This window comes from Rhinatrema bivittatum, chromosome 14, assembly GCF_901001135.1.
Source record: "Rhinatrema bivittatum chromosome 14, aRhiBiv1.1, whole genome shotgun sequence".
Lineage (NCBI taxonomy): Eukaryota > Metazoa > Chordata > Amphibia > Gymnophiona > Rhinatrematidae > Rhinatrema > Rhinatrema bivittatum.
The window spans coordinates 5,992,266-6,016,273 of record NC_042628.1 but is presented as its reverse complement, the minus strand read 5'-3'; the positions used below and the strand labels follow the sequence as shown (position 1 = coordinate 6,016,273).

Below are 24,008 nucleotides of genomic sequence, written 5' to 3'. Positions count from 1 at the left end.
GACCTAACTTGGGGAATCAAACCCAGGGACTTCATGCTTGGCAGCGCACAGCGAGTCACTGAGCAGCAGTTCTGAATCTTTGGGTAGAGTTTCCACACTCTGGGATGAGGTCCTTGTTCATCCCCAGCTGAACAATGCTAATGTTTGACACTTCAGTAATAATTTTTTTCCTTTTAAGCTATGGGAAGTTCTCTTCGTTTTGTCCTGAGGAACGTGTGTTTAAACCTATAGTTCTATGCAGATGATGATGGTTCTTATTAACCATGATGCATTACAATGGCTCTCCCTGCAAGGAAACCCACAGCTTTTATGATTTAGGCAAAGATGGCGTCAAAATTACAATTAAAAAACTTAACTAATTGTTTTTTTTTTTTCTCTTTCTTTCTTTGCAGCTTCTAGTTTCCAGTGCCTTGTAGGGATCTTGCATTAAGGCAATGTATTTACAAGAACCTGATCCAGGTCAATCAAGAATACAGAATTTCTATCATAAAACAGAAACTTGTAGAAGAAGAAAACTTGTTCTCTGCTCCTGAGGTGGTTTCAGGAGTTTTGCTTTTGGGAAATTTTTCTTCATTGAAATTTTTACTGTGGAACTTACAAAAATGACAACGTCATCAATAAGGCGACAAATGAAAAATATTGTAAACAATTATTCTGAGGCTGAAATCAAGGTTCGCGAGGCAACCTCTAATGACCCTTGGGGCCCCTCCAGTTCCTTAATGACTGAAATAGCCGATCTGACCTACAATGTGGTGGCCTTCTCAGAAATCATGAGCATGATTTGGAAAAGGCTCAACGATCACGGCAAGAACTGGCGGCACGTCTACAAGGCTCTCACGCTGCTGGATTACCTGATCAAGACAGGCTCTGAAAGGGTGGCCCAGCAGTGCAAAGAGAACATATTCGCCATCCAGACCCTGAAAGACTTTCAGTACATCGACCGAGACGGGAAGGACCAGGGCATCAACGTGAGGGAGAAATCCAAGCAATTGGTCTCGCTCCTCAAAGATGAGGAGAGGCTCAAGCATGAGAGGGCTCAGGCACTGAAAACCAAAGAGCGCATGGCCCAGGTAGCTACAGGTGTGGGCAGCAACAATCAAATAACCTTTGGCCGAGGCTCCAGCCAGCCTAACCTGTCCACCAGCTACTCGGAGCACGAGTATGGCAAGTCGGGAGGGTCTCCAGCGTCTTACCATGGCTGTAAGTACATGCATGTAGCTCGATATTTATTTGTATTACTTAGTATGGGTTGCGATGTAGTTTGGGGAAACTTGAATATTGAGCACAAGCAGTAGCTGGTTATTCAGTGCTCAGAGGTCTTTTCAGCGTACCCGTCATCACCACTAAAGAACTGCAGAGGACTGGAAACCTGATTAGTGCAACATATGAATGTCTCGATGAGAAACTAAGAATGTAGAATAGTTTTCTGTAAATAAGAACCCTGATGTAGCTCTAAAGATGCTCATGGTTTTGACCTTCCTGCCTGCTGCTGGCTGTTCTCGCAAAATGATTTGATACGTGGACTGTAAAAGCTGAGCTTGGCCTCCCTAAATGACGGTTTACCAAACGCTGGACTGCTGACTAAGAAGTCTGCCCTGATGCACCTGCATGAGAGGGAGAGAGTTTGCACACCCAGAGCTATTTGAGTGTGGTCACTTCCAACTGATGAGAGAACAGAATTTGTCTGTTCCAGTTTAATTTATTTACTTTCTCGATAACTTTTGTAGCAAAATCAAAGTGATAATGGTAATTGTTGCATTTGTGTACCAAAGTAGTATAAAAAAACCAGGCGGGTAAGCTTTGCTAAACTTATTTCAGGCACAGGGGCAAACACTGTCTGCTGTAGGTGCTTCTGAGATTCCCAGGGCCTGACAAAGCTGTTTTTCGTAAAACATCCCACCCTAGGTTGTGTAAGCCTTTGAATTTTTCTCTTGAATACATTTCCGACCTTGATTTGAAATGCATGCCCGTGTTTTTATTTTCTCTAGCTGACTGTTAAACTCATCGTCCTTTGAAAGTTAGTGCATTTTATTTATTTATTTTTTGCAGAATCCAGGGTCCTTTGTGAGGGACTAACACAGAAGCTGTTGTAGTTCATGAGCTTCTGAGAGTACAGAGGTCTTTTCTTTAGATACAGCATGTGACAGTCTCTGATCTGGGTCAGGTTCCATTCCCCCTGGCCGGCTGGGGAGGTACTGGTTATAGCCCTTGGCATAGAGGACGTCGCTACTACTACAGTGATACTTGGTGGCTGGGCTTAAGGTCCATGTTAACCGCATTTCAAAAGGAGTCCAGGACGATTACTGAGTTTTGGGTGGGTTGGGGGAGTAATAAAATAGTGGAGAAAACCTTGGTAGTTGTGAATGAAGGCCCAGGAGCCCATTAAAGGCCAGTTACAGTTGATCTGGAAGCCAAAATGGGCAGGAGGAATAGTGCCTGACCAGTTGTGTGGGGTCTCAGAAGCTTATGTACTACAAGATGTGAAATCTTAAGTTCATTTGCAGTAGCCAAACACAAGCTAAACTCGCTATCTGATGCTTCTGCCGTGTGTGAGGTTGGGAGGGGGTGGACTGCTTCTCATCGTGGACTTCCCCCCCCCCCCCATTTCCACAGCCTTCTCTCTCGTCCCCCTCCCTCTGCTTGTCTCCCCCACCCACCCACCATCAATACTAGGCTGCCTCTCTCTCAGCCGCTGTGGTGTGGCACTGGGGGAAATGATTGCCGGGCCATGGGGAATGGACGTTCCTGGGCCCTTTGGTACCTCTGCCACTACCTTTTGGCTCTCGAAGGGATTCCCAACCCTATGTGCAAGATTTGAAATGTTCCTCCACGGCTTACTCGTCAGGGATGAAATGGACTTGCATGTAACTCCTGCTCTACCCCCCTCCCCCCCCTAACTTGTTGGGAAGGAGGATGGTGAGTGCTTCCCCCTCCTACCCCACTGAGGTGCAGTCCTCTTTCCCATCCAACTCAGGTGCAGCTCTCTGTCCTCTCCTCCTCTTCCTGCTGCTTCTTTCTGAAGTAGGATGGCAGTAGGGTGCTGCACACCCTGTTCCCTTGTGGCAGGTGCTGTCGCCCACTTTCTGTCTCCATTCCTCCTCCTGAGGAGGAGGAATGGAGTTAGAGGCATTCTGCAACTCCCATCAGTTTGCTGCTTCCCATGGGTGGGGTGCTCCCTGTGACCTGCTCCACTTCTTCCTCTCGATGGTAAGGGGGGTGTGTTTCCCATTGCCTGAAGCGGAGGCAGTGAGAGTCCTCTCCTGAAGTGAATGCATGACTCTGTCGCCATCTGCTGGCAGGATGTCTGCACTTCCGCTGGCAGTACTTTTCCTCAGCAGTTGGTGCTGGACGTTTGCAAGAGAAAAATTCACTTGCCAGCCTTCCTTTCTGGTTGCCAGTGATTGGAAAGTGCCCTGTTTTTACATTTTTTTTTTAATGTATTTTTTTTCTTTTTAAAATCCACAAAGACACCACTCTGTGTGTGTGTGAGAGGATAACATTAACTCTGTGCACATTACCATGTTGGCTGGACAAACAGATTTATGCAGAAAGATGATGAAACGTGTGGATTCCCAGCAGGGAGTTCTATGCATCTCATCTTCTGGCAGGTTTTCTTTCCATTTGCTGGTCTAGATATTAATAAAAAAACAAACTACTCATCTTGAAAGAGTAGAATTTGTATGTGGTGGCTCCTTGTGCATAGCTTAAATTTCCTATTAAATCATCTGGTATCTTTAGCAAACTGTATTTTATTTATTAGTTTTATATACGTCCGGAAAACATCACAGCGGTTTACATATTATAAAAGATTAAAAAGGTGTATAAAAAAATACAATTTCCTGTCATTTCCAAGGCAGTTACAGTTCACACCACACTTGACCACATTTCTGCTGTATAGTTTAGGTCTCCACCATAAAGGACATAATTTGTAACATAGGCGTGTAGAAATTGACAGCAGGGAATGCCTGAATCTAGAGCAGTCTAGTCTGCCCGCTTTTCCTTATGTGCTGCTTAACCAGAAATCCTACCTACTGTCCAGCTGTGCTCTCACTTTCCCACTGTTAAGGATTGTGTCTTCTGGAATTCAGAAATCAATTTTCCACTTTCTGCCTCCATTGGAAAGCTTTGCCTTGCATCTGTCTCACTTTCTGTGAGACAATGACTTGCTTTATATCCAAACCCCTTGCTCTAGAATTACGTTTTATGCAAAAATGCTAGCCTTGGGTACATTGATTATATTCAGTGAGGTATTTGAATGTCTCAACCGTATCTCCCTCCTTAAGTCTTCACCTTGTTATGGCTATTGCTGTCACTGTGCACTGTTTTGGTAGCTCTCATCTGGATTACTTCTGCTCTATCTGAATCCCTGTAGAAATGCAACCTTCAAATTAGGTCTTTTTTGAAACAAGAGTTTAAAACCTTATGTTCTCTCAGAATATAGATTCTCTGTCAAGCAGGGCTGAATTAGTCATGACATGTGAGTGACGTCATTCAGCCCTGGAAAGACCCATCTCTCAGAGCTCAGTAAAAGCTTTGAATATGTGCAGTTGTTCCTACACGCACAATCTCATCAGCCGCTTGGTCTAATAATGTCCAAGCTCTTGCACGGACATGTGACTTGAAAAGTTTTCTGTTTTTTGTTTCCTCTCTGCATCGTTAGTTTCTTTACCCACTGCCTTGGCAGCCCCTCAAAAGCACTTTTAAGTGCTCCTAAATTAATTAAATAGATCTGTGCTTCTTCCAAGATGTCTGAATAGAGGCCCAAAAAGAAGCTTCAAGTCCTGTGTCTACAGTTGTGGTCAATCACCAATGTCTATGAGATCTGTTATAAATGTTTGGACCCAAACCACAACATGGCAAACTGCTTCAATTGTGGTCAGATGTCTGAGGGTCCAACAATCATGGAGTCTGAAAGATGCAAGATTTCTAAAGGCTTCTAAAGTAACACTTCCACAAGTCTGGTCTTAGGAGACCTTTCTTGTCTTAGAGCAGAGCCTAAGACAAGACAGTGACCAGAATTGTACACAGTATTCAGGGTGCTGTCTCACCAGGGAACAATACAGAGGCATTATGAGATTTTCTGTTTTATTCGCCATTCCCTTCTTAATAATTCCCAACATTGTTTGCTTTTTTGACTGCCGCAGCACACTGAACTGACGATTTCAATGTGTTATCCACTATGACACCTAGATCTTTCTTGGGTAGTAGCACCTAATATGGAACTTAACATTGTGTAATTATAGCATGGGTTATTTTTCCCTATATGCATCACCTTGCACTTGTCCACATTAAATTTCATCTGCCGTTTTGATGCACAATTTTCCAGCCTCACAAGGTCTTCCTGCAATTTATCACAATCTGCTTGTGATTTAACTACTCTGAACAATTAGCTAGGGAAGCACTGAAAAACCTGCCAGTCTGTCTTTGAAATTTTAAAATAGTGGCAGGGAGGGGCCAAGGAGCTTCTGCATGTTTAAGAACCATTGCTGGTCTCTTATTGTCGTGAGGTGCTGAGAGCAGAGCCCAGGTACTGGTCTGAATCTTGGAATCACAGTGGTGACTTTTCCATGGCAAGCACACCTGATCAGGTCTGAAAGCATTCCAGTGTGCCATGGCACACTGGTGGGGAAACACTGCCCTAGTCCTTGAGCAGGCTAGTGTGTAAGGCAGTTGAGGACATGAAGAGTGTGAACAGCGTCTGGTTCGGTCAGTCTGTGAAGCTTTTGACACTTCGGTGAGGACTTCGCTAGCCATTGTTGGGGCCTGTAGGCTGACTTGGTTCCATGCCAGTCATCGGAAGGAAGATGTCCGTGATTGAATTATGAATGTCCCTTGTTTAGGGAACCGCTTGTTAGGGGACAAAGTCAGGGAAACTGTAGTACAGACATCAGACGGCTGTTCAATTCCTGTCGACAGAAGTGGGCACCAGATGTGGCAGTTACTGAAAGAACTTTGTCATATTGGCTAGTGGACCGTATTGTCAACTTATTACAGATTCCATAAAAGCTCATCAAGAGAGCCATAGCAACTTCAGTGGTGCATCTAAAGGCTGCCTTGATTTGAAAAGTCTGCAAAGTTGCAACTTGGTCATCTGTGCACTGTTGTCTGGACATGTCAAGACTATAGTTCTACACAAGCAATTTTGGTCAACTTGTCCACTCTGCATTGGTGGTTCAGCAATTGCTCCACTGTACAGCCCTTGGCTTGGTACTCCCCATGTGTCATAGCTAACTCGGCACTGCTTGTTGATGGAAAACTTAAGTTTGCTTACCTATAAACAGGGTTCTCCATAGACAGGTTGAATTAACAATGCTTATTTCCTGGAGAATTGACTGTTGCTGAAGTGTGCTAAGCTCTGAAATGGACTGAAGCAGCTCTTCTGTAGGAACCACCTTGACTGAGCTCTGCGAGATGGGTCTCTGTGGAGTTGTCAAATGTCATCCCATGCATCATGGCTCATTCATCCTCCTATGGATGGAGATAGCAAACTTGCTTTCTCTTGTTGTATTGCATGACCTTGGGAAGCACGTTGAACTCTTCTTTTTTCTTCCCTTGGACAGTCCTGTCTTGATTATACGGTGGTCATTACTGTTGGCTACTGGTTCCATATATGGTGGATAAAAAGATCCTACTGGTCATTGTTTGTTTTTTCTCTTATCCATGAGTCATTTAGTAATTTCTAATTTATTCTTAAGTGCTATAGAGTCAGGCAAATTACCAGTAATTAGAGGTTGGAATAAAATTCTGATAAAACATTGTTAGCCAGTTAGTCACCTGTTCCTGAAATGTGATGTTTGTGATAAAGGATTATTAGTAAGCTGTAAAGTGGTGATCTACAATTATCACCAGGAATCAACCATGCTGAAACCCCAACAGAAGGGAGTGGCGGGTATCTAACCAATGTGAAACAGTCCTGTTGGGGTAAGAAAACTCATCTGAAATAGGATTCAGTATTCCTATATGTTAAGTAAGTGTTAACTGCAAAATGCCAAGAGATTTTACAGTGGGAGAGCGAAAGGACATTTTAAAAGAACCAGTAAACCATTGTATGAGGTCATTCTTGACTTCTGCTATTCTGGCTCTTTGGAGAGTTGCTTTGTAACGATTAGAAATGTTTAAAGTATTCAGGTGTGATAAACATTCAGCTTATGAACTTTGGAATCTGTGAATCCTGTACAGTGACTGGAAGCTTCTTGCACATACTTTCAGGAAACATTGCACATTTAATTCCAGTAATGCAGCTCAGCAGTTCATTAGTAACTTACAAACAACTGATACAGAAGTCTGTATCCTTCATATTTTTGTGCCACTCCTTGCAGGCAAATTTGGTTTTATAGTTTACAGCTGTCCTTTTTTTTTTTCATTGGCAGCTGAAGGTGTATTAGATTCAGATACCGTAGATATTTTCCCTGCCCCAGAGGGCTCCGAATCTAAACTTGTACCTGAAGCCATGGAGGTTCAAGTGACTTGCTTGAGGTCACAGTGGGATTTGAACCCTGGCTTCTTTGGTTCTCAGCTTGCTGCTTTAGCCACTAGACGGATCTCCACTCCTCCCAATTGCATTTGGTCGCTGAGTTCTGGATCAGTTGAAGACTTCTAATTGTAATTACAGTTAGTCCACATTTGAGAATAAAGACTGCAGCACAGTCCGAAAATCATCTGGGTCCAAGTGATGGTTTTAAGTGGCAGAGTAATCTGAGCTTGGCAAAAGACACTTGCACTACATTTTTTACCTGTGTGCATTGATAATGATTGATCTAGGGTGACTCCCAGATCTCGCACAATATTCCAAATTGGTATCAATTGATTATCAAATTCTCTTACTGTTTTTATCTCCATCTCCACTGGAAGGCCATTCCATGCATCCACCGCTCTCTTTGTGAAGAAATGGTTTCTGGTAGTGCTTCCGAATCTGTCCTCATGGAGCCTTATACCTTAACTACTTTGTTCTATTGTAGGGGTCCCCAAATCCAGTCCTGGCACGCTGCCAACCAGTCTGGAGACAATGGATGCAAATATATCTCATGCAATTGATTGTGGAAATGCTGAAAACCAGACTGGCGTGTAGGATTCCAGCACTAGGTTTGGGGACCTCTCTTCTAGTGCATTCTTTCCTCCAGAAAAGGTTTGCTTCTTGTTCCTGGTTTATATTGTTGAGGTATTTGAATGTTTCTGTCAACTCCCCTGTTTCTCTTCTTCTCTGGAGTATCCATATTTAGGTCCTTTGTCTCTTCTCATGTGGCTTTGGTGTAGAACCTGAACCATTTTTGTAGCCTTTCTAGACTTCCTCCAGCCTGTCTCTTTTGGAGATTGACCTCCAGAATGGGATCCAGTCTATATGAGATCTTGCCAATGACAGAAGCCTCCTTTTTTCTCCCTATCTGACTCTGGTTACTTATTACACTGTTTTGCTACCTTGATTTAATCAGACACTATCTTCCCCCCAGGTCCTCTCCTGGTTGGTGCTTATCAGTTTCTCAGGCCCATAATGTGTAATGTTCCCTTAAATTTTCTGAACTCCAAATGCATGATTCGGTAAAAAGCCTGAAGTAAGAGTGAATTATCGCATTGGTGGAGGGAGTGGTGCGTGTCAGGAATTATGGATCCTTGCAGGATGGGCTGTGTGTCTTACTGAAGTGGCATAGAGCTACTAAATGTTTCAAAGGAAAGGAAGCTATGGGATGAGGGTGAAAGGGGGTAGATTCTGGAGTAATCTAAAGAAATGTCTTTGCAGAGAGGGCAGTGGATACATGGAACAGACTCAGGAGTAAAGCTGAATAGTTGGTGTGGATGGGCAGAGTAGATAGGCCTTATGGTCTTTCTGCCATCATGTTCTCTCTTTCCTAAATGCCTAGGGTTCATCTTATGCATTTTTATATAAACTGTTATATGAGACTTCTAAATATTTTTCCCTGTTCTAGCTCGTTTCTCCATTTTTTAACTTAATTTACTAAGCTAAAACTCTAGAAATTTCCATGTGTCTGTGTAACATAGGAAACTTTTTTAATATTTAAAATGCAAATCCCTGGTAGGCTAAAATTTATTAGAAAGCCTAATGTGGGTTTATGAATAACTATTCTGCAAACTACCTATTTTTAGCAGAAGGATTATCTTCTGCCATTCTCAGAGCATCAGCTTATTTGTCGTCTTATTCTTGGTTAGTTTGTCTGTCTTGTATTTTTTGCATTTTCACAGTTTGATTCCATCTGTTGTGTCTAAGCCAGCGGTGTCAGTAAACTGCTGTTACTAGGCCCGTTTGGCAGCGCTTTGATAGCTTTAAGGTCACCCGAGATGTGAGCTGTCTGTAGAGGTGGATGAGTCATGTAGCTGATGGAGAAGACAGATGGTGGGGCAGGATCCCACTTCGGTAACTTTAACTGTACTGGGAAGCGATTACTTGTGCAGCCTGGGGTGTGAGCAGGTCCGTAGCTTTTATCGTGATTGCAGGAAATGCCCCAGCCATTTTATTTTTTATGGACTTAAAAAAAAATAAATAAATCTCAAAATCTCGCCAAACAGTAGCAAAGCATGGCAGGATGCTGATCTACTGGTCAGTCCATCTTACATAAGTATCTGATCTCCTGTCTTGCTGTAGAATTAGATTCTTTGTATGGCAGAGAAACTGTTTCTACCTTTATGCTAGATCCCTACAGCTATATGAAGTGAAGGGCAGGGACAGAAGCCAGAAATCATAGATGCAATTGTTTAAATATTAAAACACAAAACCTTAAGCTAATGCAGTATTTTTAGTTTATTCCTCATTTGCTTTAGTTGACTATGGGCCCGAAAACCACTGGAATTTGTTGTGGTTGATAGTCTAGATAGTTTAGTTTATGCTGTTAGGCTTAAAACAGACCTGCAAGTTCATCTATCCCAACGTCCTTGAAATAGCTATAGATTCAAGGCACTGAAGGACATTAACCCTACTCATCTGACTACCTGTGACCAAGCCAAAAACAGCTCAAGACACTCCAGCTGTAAAAAAATAAATAAAAATAAAACGGGTCAGAGCTTTCAGGGTAGTGGTACCAGATCTATAGAATGGATTTTCCCCACCATCTGAAAGAAATGTCTCTTTGGCCAGCAGATCTACCTTTTGATGGGAAGGTACAGAGCTACTGGGGAAAAACATTGTGATGAGGGGGTTAGATTCAAGGCGTTTATGTATTTAAATTCTTTTTTATACCGAAGTTCATGGCACAAGTCATATCGCATCGGTTTACATCAAACGAAAGGTTTACATCCCTGTATTACAGCGAAGGATTAAGCAAAAAATTAATCAGTTAAAGGGAGGGGGGGAATTAGTGCAGAAATTGGAAACATATCAACAATATACATTATAGTGTCTGCCGAGTAACATAGCATAACATGGTAGGGTAACCATTGACCTTTCTGGGGAATCGAATTGGATATGAAGCGATTGGGTCTCTACAGATTACAGCAGTGTACTTCAGTGGTGGCGGGTGTAGGTGTTCTGTGAGTTATGGCTGAATTTGAATGGAGCTTCTGGGGGTACTGATTTATTGCAAATGTAAACACACTACGTGTTGTAACTTTTTATCTGTTGCTTTTACTTGGGTCTTTGCATGCATGTTTTAATCCTTGAAATGACTGACTAGCCATACAGAGCGGAATAGAAATCTTGAATTAAATCGTTTTCTCTAGAAATCCGTGCGCAGGTGAAGGAAGCACTCTGTATCTGTAGCCGTACAGAGCGGAAGAGAAATCTTGAATTAAATCGTTTTCTCTAGAAATCCGTGCACAGGTGAAGGAAGCACTCTGTATCTGTAGCCATACAGAGCGGAAGAGAAATCTTGAATTAAATCGTTTCCTCTAGAAATCCGTGCACAGGTGAAGGAAGCACTCTGTATCTGTAGCCGTACAGAGCGGAAGAGAAATCTTGAATTAAATCGTTTTCTCTAGAAATCCGTGCGCAGGTGAAGGAAGCACTCTGTATCTGTAGCCGTACAGAGCGGAGGAGAAATCTTGAATTAAATCGTTTCCTCTAGAAATCCGTGCGCAGGTGAAGGAAGCACTCTGTATCTGTAGCCGTACAGAGCGGAAGAGAAATCTTGAATTAAATCGTTTCCTCTAGAAATCCGTGCGCAGGTGAAGGAAGCACTCTGTATCTGTAGCCGTACAGAGCGGAAGAGAAATCTTGAATTAAATCGTTTCCTCTAGAAATCCGTGCGCAGGTGAAGGAAGCACTCTGTATCTGTAGCCATACAGAGCGGAATAGAAATCTTGAATTAAATCGTTTTCTCTAGAAATCCGTGCGCAGGTGAAGGAAGCACTCTGTATCTGTAGCCATACAGAGCGGAAGAGAAATCTTGAATTAAATCGTTTTCTCTAGAAATCCGTGCGCAGGTGAAGGAAGCACTCTGTATCTGTAGCCGTACAGAGCGGAAGAGAAATCTTGAATTAAATCGTTTCCTCTAGAAATCCGTGCGCAGGTGAAGGAAGCACTCTGTATCTGTAGCCGTACAGAGCGGAAGAGAAATCTTGAATTAAATCGTTTTCTCTAGAAATCCGTGCGCAGGTGAAGGAAGCACTCTGTATCTGTAGCCGTTACAGAGCGGAAGAGAAATCTTGAATTAAATCGTTTTCTCTAGAAATCCGTGCGCAGGTGAAGGAAGCACTCTGTATCTGTAGCCGTTACAGAGCGGAAGAGAAATCTTGAATTAAATCGTTTTCTCTAGAAATCCGTGCGCAGGTGAAGGAAGCACTCTGTATCTGTAGCCGTACAGAGCGGAAGAGAAATCTTGAATTAAATCGTTTTCTCTAGAAATCCATGCGCAGGTGAAGGAAGCACTCTGTATCTGTAGCCGTTACAGAGCGGAAGAGAAATCTTGAATTAAATCGTTTCCTCTAGAAATCCGTGCACAGGTGAAGGAAGCACTCTGTATCTGTAGCCGTTACAGAGCGGAAGAGAAATCTTGAATTAAATCGTTTTCTCTAGAAATCCGTGCGCAGGTGAAGGAAGCACTCTGTATCTGTGTAGACCTTTTTGCTGCACAGCAAGAAACTTTCCTTCCTGACCCCAATTTAAGTCCTTGGAGTTAATGCTTTGTCCTAGTCTAGCTATGGCCTCATAACTCCCCCCCCCCTCCCTGTCAGATGTTTTTCAAGTTGTGCTGCAGGCGTAGTTCTCAGTTACCTAATGTGCAAAAATGTGTTTTTCTCTGGTGGTGGTGGTGAGATCTATTTCTCCTTATCCTTGCAGGATAGTTGTGGGTTTATGGCTGCTGTGGAAGATCATCTCAGGCTTTTGGCTATCAGTTGAGGGCAATCCCTTGACCTTTTCTTTGAGATTGAGAAACTTGTACAATATATTTGGCTTAATACTGCCTGACCCCATTGGGAACACTCCTACGTTATGACCATTGCCAAAACAGGAGGGTTAAATCTGCTTAAATATTTTTGAAAATGTGGGGAAGGTTTCCTGCAGGGTTCATTGATTTATAAAAAGGAATTAAATTAAAATTTTTTTTTAAAGGAAAATAGCCTCAGCTTGGTTAATTTTTCAGTATATGTAGTTTCCTCTGTTAGCTTGGAGCTGCTTTTTGTACTTTCTGACATTTTGGATATCTTGTTTTATGAACGGGTGCCTGGCATGGATCCACAATACTGGCCAAAATGTATTGCGCCGGCCTATTTTGCACTCCAGGTGCATTATCCTATACTTGTCCATATAAATCTCATCGGCCGCCACTTTGCTTGTTGGTCTGGGGTAGGCAACTCCAGCCCTGGAGTGCCAGAAACAGGTCTGGTTTTCAGGATATCCGCAATGAGTAGGTATGAGACGAGCTTGCACGTACTGCCTGCTTTATATGCAGAGATATCTTATGCATATTAATTGTGGATAACCTTAAAACAAACCAGATCTGTTTGGGGCCCTCGGAGCAGAGTTGCCAGCCCCTGGTCTGGCTTCTGTCTCTCTGCACAGATGAGTCCTGCAGTGCATTACCGGAGCAGTCTGACTGAATCCAGTGTGCCACAGGGTCAGTCAGGATCTCTGTCACGTAGAAATGGGCTGTTGAAGCCCCATCCCCTGTATCTTGGAGCTTAGCCTTTTGCCACACTGCATCAAACAGTCCTGCAGGATTCAGATACTTTATACCAGTTCTTCTCAAAGCTTGCGGTTCATGAGCTCAGTTTGTAGCTCTCTTGTTTCTTAAACACACACTGATTTTTGCATGAGCCCAGCTGGGTTTTGTTTTTTTTTTAACTGAAAAATACCTGCATTTATTTTGGATGGTAACAGACGCAAAAAGGGGTTGCATGCTCGTTTTGTAATGAAACAATTTCTCTCTTTTTATTGAAGACCAATGTCTGCTTCAGAGATTATGGAATAGGGGATATGCAGGGTTTAAATGTTTAGGTTCATTTTTTTTGTTTCAGGGAGCAGGGGGTGAGCATTTCAGTTCATTTAATGTCTGGTTTTTCGGTTAGTTACCTGAACCCCCCCCCCCCAAAAAAAAACCAAACAAACAAGAAAGTAGCCAAATCTGGTCACCAGAGGCCCTCTAACCCCCCACTTCCCGCAACTCACATCCGTTAAATTTATCTGGCGGCTGAGGACCTCCCTTACCCTATTCATAGAAATGACAGCAGAAAAGGAACAAATGGTCCATCCAGTCTTCCCAGCAAGCTTAAGGTAGAAACTGCTATTCTCCTGCCCCTCTGTGCACTTATCCTCAAGCCTGGCAACATTCTTTACTGGGCAATGAGCTTCCTTGAAAATACAGACAGGCCAGGCAGGGTAAGCCCACTCTCCTGCCCTCGCTCGCCTCAGGAATGGCACCCTTCTTTGTACGGTCATCCAGCGGGACTCTGCCACTGTTTCTGTGCCCTTCTGACTGCCATGCCCCAGAAATGATGTTAGGAGAGGCAGGAAGGTCCCTGGAAAAACTGAATAGTTGTGTGTGTGTGTGTGGAGGAGGGGGGGGGGGAGTCAGAGGGGCCTGAGAAAGCTGAATCTGATTTTGAATTAACAGAGATGGGGGTTAGAGGGGCCTGGTAGGGAAGGGGAGTTAGAGGGTCTCTGGCAGGCACTTTGTTTTTTGCTCGTAAATAAAAATACTCCAGAATTTTCTGGTAATTTTTGTCATTTGTTGCATTTGTTCAAAATGAATGCACATCTCTATTTAATTCCTCATAACAGCCATCAAATCAATTCCCTTGATATTTTGTTGGCATTCAGGTAACTGAAAGTAAAGGCAGAACAAAATGATGCCCTTGATGGAAGCCGGGCCCCTGGTGAGCAGCTGCAGTCCCTTTTAATTGCCTCCTTTTGCCAGATCTCTGTTTAAACGATTTGCTTAGGGTCACTGAGTGAGTTCTGGAGGTAAATTGTGATACTTGTTCTTGAGGTGTGTCAGGTCACTGTAATCTAGACTTCACCTCAAACCAAGATGCTACAAAATTAATGGTAACCAACTGCAGTCCTCGCTCTTATCCCAGCATTTTGTCACTGGAAGGGTTTGTTACATTACAATCACAATTTGGGTGAAAGTGGTGATTTGTGCTCATGATTTCTGGTTTTATTCTCTGTGCATCTTGCTGTTCTGCACTCAATCTTATGCAGGCTACCTGTCAGCAGAGAGCAGACTTTGCCAAATGTTGGTGCTAGTGCTCACCTTTCTGTATAACATTTTTTGTTTTGTTATTAACCCAGTGCCGTATTTGCTTTATTAGCTACATCCCCTCGGGTTTCGTCAGAGTTGGAGCAGGCACGGCCTCAGACGAGTGGTGAGGAAGAGCTGCAGCTCCAGCTTGCGTTAGCAATGAGCAGAGAAGTCGCAGAGCAGGTCAGTTCCCAAAGTGTTTTATTGGCGCCTGCTGTCCTCTGCTTGGAGCCGTGTCCTCGCACGTTTTGATGATGTGGCCCAACTCTCACAACCCATGACTTTGAGATGTGCCTCTCTCATTCTTTTCTCCGTACAACTGTGGGTCTTCCAGACACCTTTGATTCGTTCTGTGTAAAGGTAGCTAAACGCTGGAAAGCATGCAACACGGAGATTTTTACTTGTATAGCGGTGTGTAGTTTATACCCTGTACCAGGCCAGTAAGGTCTGCTTGTAAATGCGCTTTCAGATAAGCGCTTAATGAGTAGTAGGGATTTCTTTTCCAGGAGGAGCGCCTGAGGCGTGGAGATGACCTCCGGTTACAGATGGCTCTGGAAGAAAGTCGCAAAGACACGGTTAAAATACCCAAAAAGAGAAAGGAGGTAGAATTTTCTGTGCTTTTGTTAACTTCTGACTGTACATGAATAGTTCAGTGTCAGCTTTTTAAACTCTGAACCATGTGTCCTAAATAAGGTTAGGTTACCTGTTCCATCACTTGCCCTTTTACACTTGATAGTGTTGGGTGTGAAGTTTTGTGCTTTCTAATTCTTTAAAGTTGCACCTAGCAAAATCACTAAATGCTTATTACATTTCCCTTTCCATTGGCTTAAATCAACAGTCTGCAACCCAGTTTTCAGGATTGCCGCAGTGAATATGCATGAGATCTATTCACATACAATGAAGGATGTGAATAGATCTCATGCATATTCACTGCGGCAATCCTGAAAACCCAACTGATTTGTGGCTCTCAGGGATAGAGTTTGGGGATCTTTTGAGTTAAATATTCTCTAAGTATTCAATCAGAGAGAAACAGATCATTCAGAAGAGCCAAGAGCTCCTTGGAAAATGACCATCTTTTTTCCACAGCAAACAGCTCTCTTGGATTTAATGGATGCTCTTCCTACATCAGCTCCTGCACTTCAGAAATCAGAGCCATGGGGACCTTCACCATCAACAAACTCAAACGCACGTGACCCCTGGGAAGGAGCTGCAGTTACACCGACTGCCTCTGATCCTTGGCAGTCATTCGGTAAGGAAGCGGCTAAGTGAAACGTTTTCTGACGGTTGAAATTGCTATCTGGAAGTGTTTTACAGATATTTTAATAGCCTGTTTCGTTAAGAGCGAATTGCATGATTTCCTTTTCAAATGCCAGATATCTGCTTGGAGGAACCATGGTGGTTGAAAGCTGACAAAACAATAAGCACCACCTGAGAGGTTGGAAGGGTCAGAGTATTTGTTCAACCCTGGAATTGTCTTCTCCTGACTAATTGAAAGTCGAGCAAGTCACTTTCTTGGGCCTTAGTAACAACTCTTTCAAAAATAATAATAATGAATCTACTGGAAGGTGTCCAAACTTTTGCACATTCCATATTAACGGTTTTTAATTTCAATCTGGTAAAATCAGCAAATAGTAATTTTGCATTAAAAATTGCAGAAAGATGGTGTGTGTCATCTAGAGCGAGCAGGGGTTCTCAACCCAGTGCTCAGGACATACCTGGTGAGTCAGATTTTCACTATGAATATGCATGAGAGAGATTTGCATGCAGTGCCTTGTGTGCAGATCTATCTCATATATGTTCCTTGCAGATATCCCAAAAACCTGCCTGGCTAGGAGTGACCTGAGGACTGTTGAGAATCACTGATGCAGAGTTTGTCTGCTTCTGTTCACGTAGATTGAACGTACAGTTTGAGCAAGGCTGCCTTAACCTTTGCACATGACTATGTTTCAATAACTTCTTTATCCTCTCTGCATTCGCCGTGAGACCGTTTTACATTCCTTCCGCTTTTCTTGACACTTCAGAGTAGACTTCATTCAGGTAGTGTAGGTATTTCCCCGTTCCCAGGGGAGCTTTCAGTCTAAGGGCCTCATTTACTAAGCGTTTTTTCCCCGTAGACACAGGATGGGAGAAAAGCCTTGGTGCATCAGGCCCTAAGATTTGGAGAGTGACGTGACTTGTGCAAGGAGTTGGCTTCCCTGGTTTGCAGCCTGCTGCTCCACTCCTGATAGGCTTTACAGGGTGTTGGGGTAAGAAGGGCCCCGAAGTTAGACGTTCAGCGCTTGTGAAGGGAATGCATTGGGGAATTTGGGTTTTCTTTACTTTATAAGATCCTCAGGGTGCCTTGCTGCTTGCTTCTATAGTTTGCTCTATCTGGTAGGTTTACTTATTGAAATTCTGCACAGAAATAAAATTGTTCAGAATGTTTGTTTTTTTGTTTGAGTGGACATTACTGGGCTGGGAGGAGATGGGGGAAGTATTTCTAATGCTCCCCAGGGCCTTTATTTGGTAGAACGGCATGGGCAGGTCACTATTCCATAATACTGAAGAAGCAGCTTTTTTTCATTTGTCCTTGCGCTGTTAAGTACAGATATTACCGGTTTCTTTAAAAACATTCATACTCTGTCCTGCCCGGACCATATTTGTTTTTCCTGCTCTGTTAGGAGGTCGGCTCTGTATATTGCTGCAGAATCACATCTGTGTACTTGCCTGGCACAGTGGGGAGTTGATGCCGCAGGTTTGACCTCGCGGAGGAAGGAATACTTCCTGAGCTGGAACGGAGCGTGCATAAAAATGAATAGGAAGTATTGAACTTGGCAGGGCTATTCAGGAAGTCACAGAGCAGCTGCAGGGCAAGTCCGGATTTAGGCATAGTTAACATAGACAACCGACTAGGGCTCCATATTTTGAAAGTGCCAAATATTTGGACCAGGGAAGAGCCTACGCCTGCTGCCGATGGGTGCTAAAATCTTAAATCCAGCTCTGAAAGATCTCTTTACAGGGGCATACGGTGATCTATCGCCACAGTAACGCTTTGCTGGACATTTTATAGTGGACTGGTGACGTTCTTGTGGTGTAGTTTAGTTTTAAAAGTTATTACATTTTATTTCATTCATCTGAATTTGACAATTGTTTAGAGGGTTGTGGGATGCTATAAGCCCTGAAAAGAAGCGGCTACTTATCCATCTGTCATAGAAAAAGTGTTTTGTTTTATTTTAGAGCAATGGTTCTCAGCAGGTGTGTGGCGAGGTCCTGGGAGGCGTGCTGCCCGCATCCGCTGGGGTGGGACTTGGTGGACGTCTGCTTTATTGGGCCTGACCCAGTGGGAGGCCTTTTCCTCTTCCTCCCGGATCAAAACGGGACATGGCAAACCCCTGCTCTTCTGGACTGGAAGGGACACCAACTTCGTCTTCCCCCGCTGGGTCTGGAAGTGCTGCTGGGCAGGGAGAGGTGGAAGAGAGGGAGAGGGTGCAGGGATCCGAGTGTCGATGGGGTGCAAGAGCCATATGATAGTTTTGGGGAGGGTGTGTGTGTGCATTTTTTCTCTCTTTGTACTTTGCTTAATGTAGGAGGAGGAAATGTATTTCTAGGTCTCCAGTTTTGCACTGCATGCAGAGTGGTGCTTGGTGGTTTCCATTCCAGTTTGGTACCCACGTTTCTAATTTGTGGTCTCTTATTCTGTCTTTGGTGAAGGTCGGTTACGTGTGTGAGTGAGCGGAGGTATTTGCTGGGATGTAGGACGTGCATTGGTGCTGCACTGCAGCCTTTCCATAGGTGGGGCTATTGCTGATTGAGTCCTTTGAGTTGCTGCTGCTATGGGATGGCAGCTTTATTACCCATGTGCTGAGTATCTTTTTCAGGCTTTGTATTTTACCATCTTCCATGGTGGTAGGTAGAGGGGGTTTGTGTGCCCGTTACTGATATGACAGCAGAATGAAAGTCTCTTTTTGTATGGTGAGTTGTACCAGGGAATATCCTAGTTCAGTTCTGTAGTCCTGGGGGGGAGGGTGGTTTTCCTGTGGATTTACAAATGTGAACACTCTGCGCTGTAGAAAACTGCTAAATCTTCAGCATTTTACCCCCCCCCCCCCCCCCCCACCACCTTCAGTGGCCTTTGCCACCCCTGCATCTCTCCGGATTGTCCTGCCAAGCCACCCAGAAACCCTTTCCTAATCCCAGGACTAGAGGAGGAGCACTTTCACCGTCGCTGTCAGGAAGTGGATTTCCTGGGCTGTGGTACAGAATATTCACATCTTTTAGGGCAGTAACTAAAGGGTCATTCGTAGTCCCTTGTTGGGAAACCTTCCCTGCCCACTGGCTGCAGTAGTATCGAGCAATTATAGATTAAAATAAAAAGGGGCAGCTCCTTCTTCTGCCACTTAAGTATCTCTTCCCCCCAAAACAGGATTCAACCTCGGGTAGCATTTGATGTATTAACATGAGGTTACATAAACAGTTACCTTTCTGGAACAAGAACTATTGAATGAGGCAGGAAACTCATTTCTAAATCTGATTTCAGCATAAATGATGATTTAATCGAGGCGTTTGTTAGCATTGTGTCTGCCTGCATCACTCCTCTGCTAACAACACCACTGGGTCTTTAGCTGCCTTCCTCAGATATTTGTATTTGCTGCGCTCATAAACTGTGCATAGCTGTGTCGGAAGGTTCCTCCCAGTGTGACGCGAGTTTTCTTTCTGGTTGAAACCATTGTATTCTTCTATTGCAGAATTTTTGGTCTGAATGTTTGTGGCTGCTTTTAATCACCACTAGTTTACAATTAAATATTTCAAGGACAAAAATAGAAAATACGTTGGGAGGATTCTAACAGAAGGCTGTGTGGACTTTTCTCCCTGGAAATAGTAGTGGAATAGCTGGCTGTTGCATTGATTTCATGACTTGCTGTATGCGCTGATTGATTTTGCAGCACTGTGGAAGCAGGAGGAAGCCTCTCCGATCGTGCGGTGTATCAGTCGTCTTGCATTCTTTTGTTGCAGGTGCCCAGGCTGCTGCCTCTGCAGGACCCAACACACAGCCTGTTGCCAAAAATGCTGACCCCTGGGCTCCTTCCCCAAAATCTGCTGTGGACCCTTGGGGGCCAACACTTGCAGCCGTGCCTGGTGTGTCTGCTGCTGGTATGAAATAATAGTGATTTATATTCCGTTAGTCTCACTGAGGTAATAGTACCTCCTACCTAATCGATTGGTGGACATCCAGGAATAGTTTTGAGGATTCAGCTGGATGAGAAGTACCAGCGCACTTCTCAGATAGTTTCAGTTTGTCGCTGTAGCATTTCTCTGGCATTGTGGAGCATGAGCGCCTATTAACTGAATATGCAGGGTGAGAAGAGTTAGCCTACTGGTGTAGCAGAACAGAAGAGAGTGAGGAAACCACAGGGCAGTCTGAAAATTCTTAGATTGAAATGAAGTAAAAACTCAGAGGAAACTTTAAAAAAAAAAAAAAAAAAAAGGGAATACGTTTTAGGCACTATTTTGTTGCAGGCAGTTTAACTTTAGTTAAGGCTGAAAATGGCTGAGGGTGGAGGGCACTTCTTCGCAGTGCCCGGGATCTGAGTTTTGGATATCTTGTCTGTGGTCAGCTGGGCCTGGGTTTCCAACAACAGTGGTGTGCTCGGGCATGCTCTAGTGGCAGTCCCTACTCGTCAAGCTGCAGCACTGAGGATCCTGTCCAGACCTGGGACTGGCTTCCTGGACATGGCTGTCTAGAGAAGAGTAGGAGTCGCATAGAAAAAAAAAATTACATCTGAAATTAGTGATATTTTTAGGTAGGACCCGAATTGTCCTGTTTTTTTAATTTGCCTGTGAACTTAACTGTATTGGATTCAATTTCAGTACATTGCCGAGAAAGTGCTGTATAAATTGTGCTAATAGAGGAACTGTCTAGAATGACTTGTAATCGCACAATTTGTACTCCAAACATTTGCTCATTCTCCAGGGATAAGCAGGATGGTAGTCCTCACACATGGGTGATATCAGATAAGTTTTCCATGTGGGGGCTCTATGTCAACATTTCTAGAATTTGCCTTGGCACACTGAGCATGCCCTGTACCATGCGTCCACGTGGGGTCCCTGTCCAGTCTCTTTCCCTGGAGCTGCAAGCATCACGGTGTGTGAGCGAGCTCACGTTGGCTTTTTTGGCCTTTGTGGAAACCTCATGTTTTCTGTGGGTTTTCTTTGCAGTGTTTGATGCCAAGTCCCTCTTGGAGCAATCCCTGTAATGTTACTAGTCAGGGTTTTCAGTGCTTCTGGTAAGTTTCCTTTTACAGACAATTTCCCCACGGTGGTGGTGGTGGTGGTGCCTGCTGCTATCTACTTTGATTTTGTCCATTTTATTTTATCCCATCTTGGCCATGTCTGGTTTTTAGCAATACTCTCTGTGCCAGAGAGCCATATCCATTACGGTCCCCCATGATACATGTGTCCTCTGCCTGGAGGCATGCATGACGTCTGGGGTTGCTGCTTATGTGCACAAATGACCTCAGAGGGATGTCATTGGAACAATTATTTGGGTCGAGGAAGACCAAGCCATCGACATCTATGGACCTCAGAGCCACACCAATAGACACCATGCCATTGACATTGGTAGGTCCATCGGTGCCTTCGGTGGATAGGGGCATCGGAGTCTGGCCACCATCGATCTCCTCCAGGCTGAGGACGTTGGGATCCTGGTCATTGGCCTTGGCATGCACGGGGATGCCGAAGCAACCCCATGGTGAGGAGTGCCAGTCCTCCATGGGTGCCAGGGGTCCGCAACAGTCTCCTCCAGTCCTGATGCCCGTCACCGATCCACCTCACGAGTCCAGAGAGGATCTTGCTACCCCTCCTTCTTTCCTCCCAATCGATGTTGGCATTGGCAACACTAGAGTCCAGCTGGCAGCAGAGCAGGCATTGGTGGTGTGGCGCCAATGGCACTGGAGCTGGTACAGTATCTTGAAACTGCTGCTGAAACTCAGTGCGCTCATCAGTGCGTTACCGACCCAGGTGGCATCTCGATGAAATCTGCGCATAAGTATTTATGCGCACAAGCGCGGATCGATGTTCCCTACCATGTAACTTTAATTCTGCTATGGATGCCGTGTAAGTCCTGAAACCAAAAAAAAAACTGAAGCGGTTAGTGGGGTTTTAAGGATTGGGGCGAACAGGGTAAAAGGTGAGTTAGGAAGTCCGGTCCTTTACCTGGGAAAACTGGTAACTGCTTCGGTTCACGTACGTACCAAAATGCCCCCACTTGTGAGGCAGAGGCAGCGTTTGCGTGCACATACACGCATCCATATAAATTGTGCACACGTGTACTTTCTGCAGCCCACCTTATGTCATGCAGGCATATACGCGCGTACATTAAAAAAAAAATGGCTGCTTCCATTAGTGCGAGCCGGCACATGCACGTACATGTGAACCCACGCAGCTGTTTAGAAGTTACTGATTTAGTGGCTGGTGGCAGCTAAATGTTTCCTGTAACTGTTGATCAATCTCTCATGTCCTCCTTGAGGAATTTTGGCTCATTCTTCCGTAAAGAACTGTTTCAGCTCTGAGATTTGAGAGCTGCCTTGCATCAGCAACTTAAGGTCTTGCCACAGCATTTGAGTAGGATTTAGGTCCAATCCAAAACACATAAGAAATTACCATACTGGGTCAGACCAAGGGTCCAGGCCCAGCATCCTGTTTCTAACAGTGTCCAATCCAGGCCATAAGAACCTGGCGAGTACCCAAACACGAAGTATATCCCAAGCTACTGATGCCAGTAATAGCAGTGGCTATTTTCTAAGTCAACTTGATTAATAACAGTTTATGGACTTCTCCTCCAAGAACTTATCCAGACTTTTTTTTTTTAAAACCCATTTAAACTAACTGCACTAACCACTTCCTCTGGCAACAAATTTCAGAGCTTTGTGTGTTGAGTGAGAATTTTCTCAGATTAGTTTTAAATGTGCTATTTCCTAGCGTGTAGCCAGATAGACTCAGGACCAGTGGGTTATGCTCCCTGCCGGCAGATGGAGACTGAGTCAGGCTTCAAAGCTGACGTCACCCTAGATGAGCTCCTGCAGTGACCTCAGCCCTTCAGTATTTCTCTGACTCTAGCAGATGGTGGATGTACCTCTCCTTTTGAGGATCGCTGTACCTTTTGGAAGAAGAAATTCTACTTTTAAATTGGAGAAAGACTGAGCCCCGCTCTCCTGCGGTGATTCCTAAAAGTCCCTCCCCCAGTTGAGCATTCCTGAGGTGATTTCCGAGGTCCGTCGGAGGTGGGCCTTGGTCCGGTAGCCGGTTCCCAGCGTGGACTTTGCTGCTGAAGCAGGTGAAGGCCTAAGCCCTCTTCCCCCGCAGCTGGAGACAGTCTCTATACTCAACCAGTAAGCGCTGACCCAGGTAAATTAAAAAAAAAAAAAAAAAAAAAGAGGATTTCCTCCCGAGTCGGAGATGTTAGTCTGGGGTTCTTTGTGACTTCACACACAGTTTTCTGGTTCGCTCTTGGGGTGAACTTGACAGAACTACTACCCTACGTAGAATCATGGTAGTCTTTTCCCAGTCTGACAGTGGATGGATGTGGCCTCAGATGTTTAGAAATGGTCTTGTAAAGCTGTCGAGGCAGACGAGCATCACCTGCTCTTTTTAATAGGTTGTTCTGAGGTGTTTTTTTTTTTTGATTGTGGCATGATGAGTTCCCATTGACTTTTAAAGTTAGACCCTTTTGGACTTTTATGTAGGACAGGATGCTCAGACTCAATAGTGAAGATTTAGACTGTGAGGTGGTTTACTTGTTACCCAATTAAGCTCCTGTAGTGCTATAGAAATGTCTAGTAGTAATTTTACAGTACTTCAGAGTGGGAAGTTAGATAAAAAAAAATAGCATCCACCTTGCAAATGGAAAAGATGTTACCGTACTACGCCTCATTCCTATAGCACTGCTAGCGGCGTTAAGAGGCTGCCCCGTCTCCATAGAGCTTGCAGTCCCGTCAGGACAAAATGTTGAAGTTTGTGTACTGTCCTGAAGTACTGCTCTCTTATTGGTTTGTTGTACCCCCTCCCCTCTCCCCTGTTCTTTGTAATTTCCTTCCTATAGTTCGATGTAAACCGATATGATGTTTCGACTAATATCGGTATAAAAGACTCGTTAAACAAATAAATAAATTGCACTATTAGAAAGAGAGGCTTAACAGGTTGGGGCTCTTCAGTTTGGAGAAGGGAATCAATACGGGTTTATAAATCATGAATGGTTATTTACTCTTTCAAATAATGCGATGTCTAGGGGACACTTATTCCTGGGCGGGAACATCAAGGAATGCATCTTCCAGGTTTTGCTGTCAGAGGAGACGAGGTGCTGGGCTTGATGGACCACTAATCTGACCCAGCATGGCACTTATGTTT

General features: G+C 44.2%; 1 protein-coding gene across 12 annotated transcripts in view; it reads left to right on the top strand.

Moving 5' to 3' along the window:
• The window catches only part of EPN2 (epsin 2), a 79,359-nt gene that overhangs the window by 37,690 nt on the left and 17,661 nt on the right, over positions 1-24,008 (top strand). For 8 of the 12 annotated variants that reach the window (XM_029576362.1, XM_029576360.1, XM_029576363.1 and 5 more), the window contains 5 exons: positions 393-1,200; positions 14,698-14,810; positions 15,119-15,229; positions 15,714-15,876; positions 19,620-19,757. In XM_029576362.1, coding sequence (XP_029432222.1) covers positions 603-1,200; positions 14,698-14,810; positions 15,119-15,229; positions 15,714-15,876; positions 19,620-19,757 — 1,123 coding nt within the window. In that variant the 5' untranslated portion in view covers positions 393-602. The remainder of the gene's footprint in view (positions 1-392; positions 1,201-14,697; positions 14,811-15,118; positions 15,230-15,713; positions 15,877-19,619; positions 19,758-24,008) is intronic. The other 4 variants (XM_029576367.1, XM_029576364.1, XM_029576366.1 and 1 more) reach the window with 2 other exon arrangements.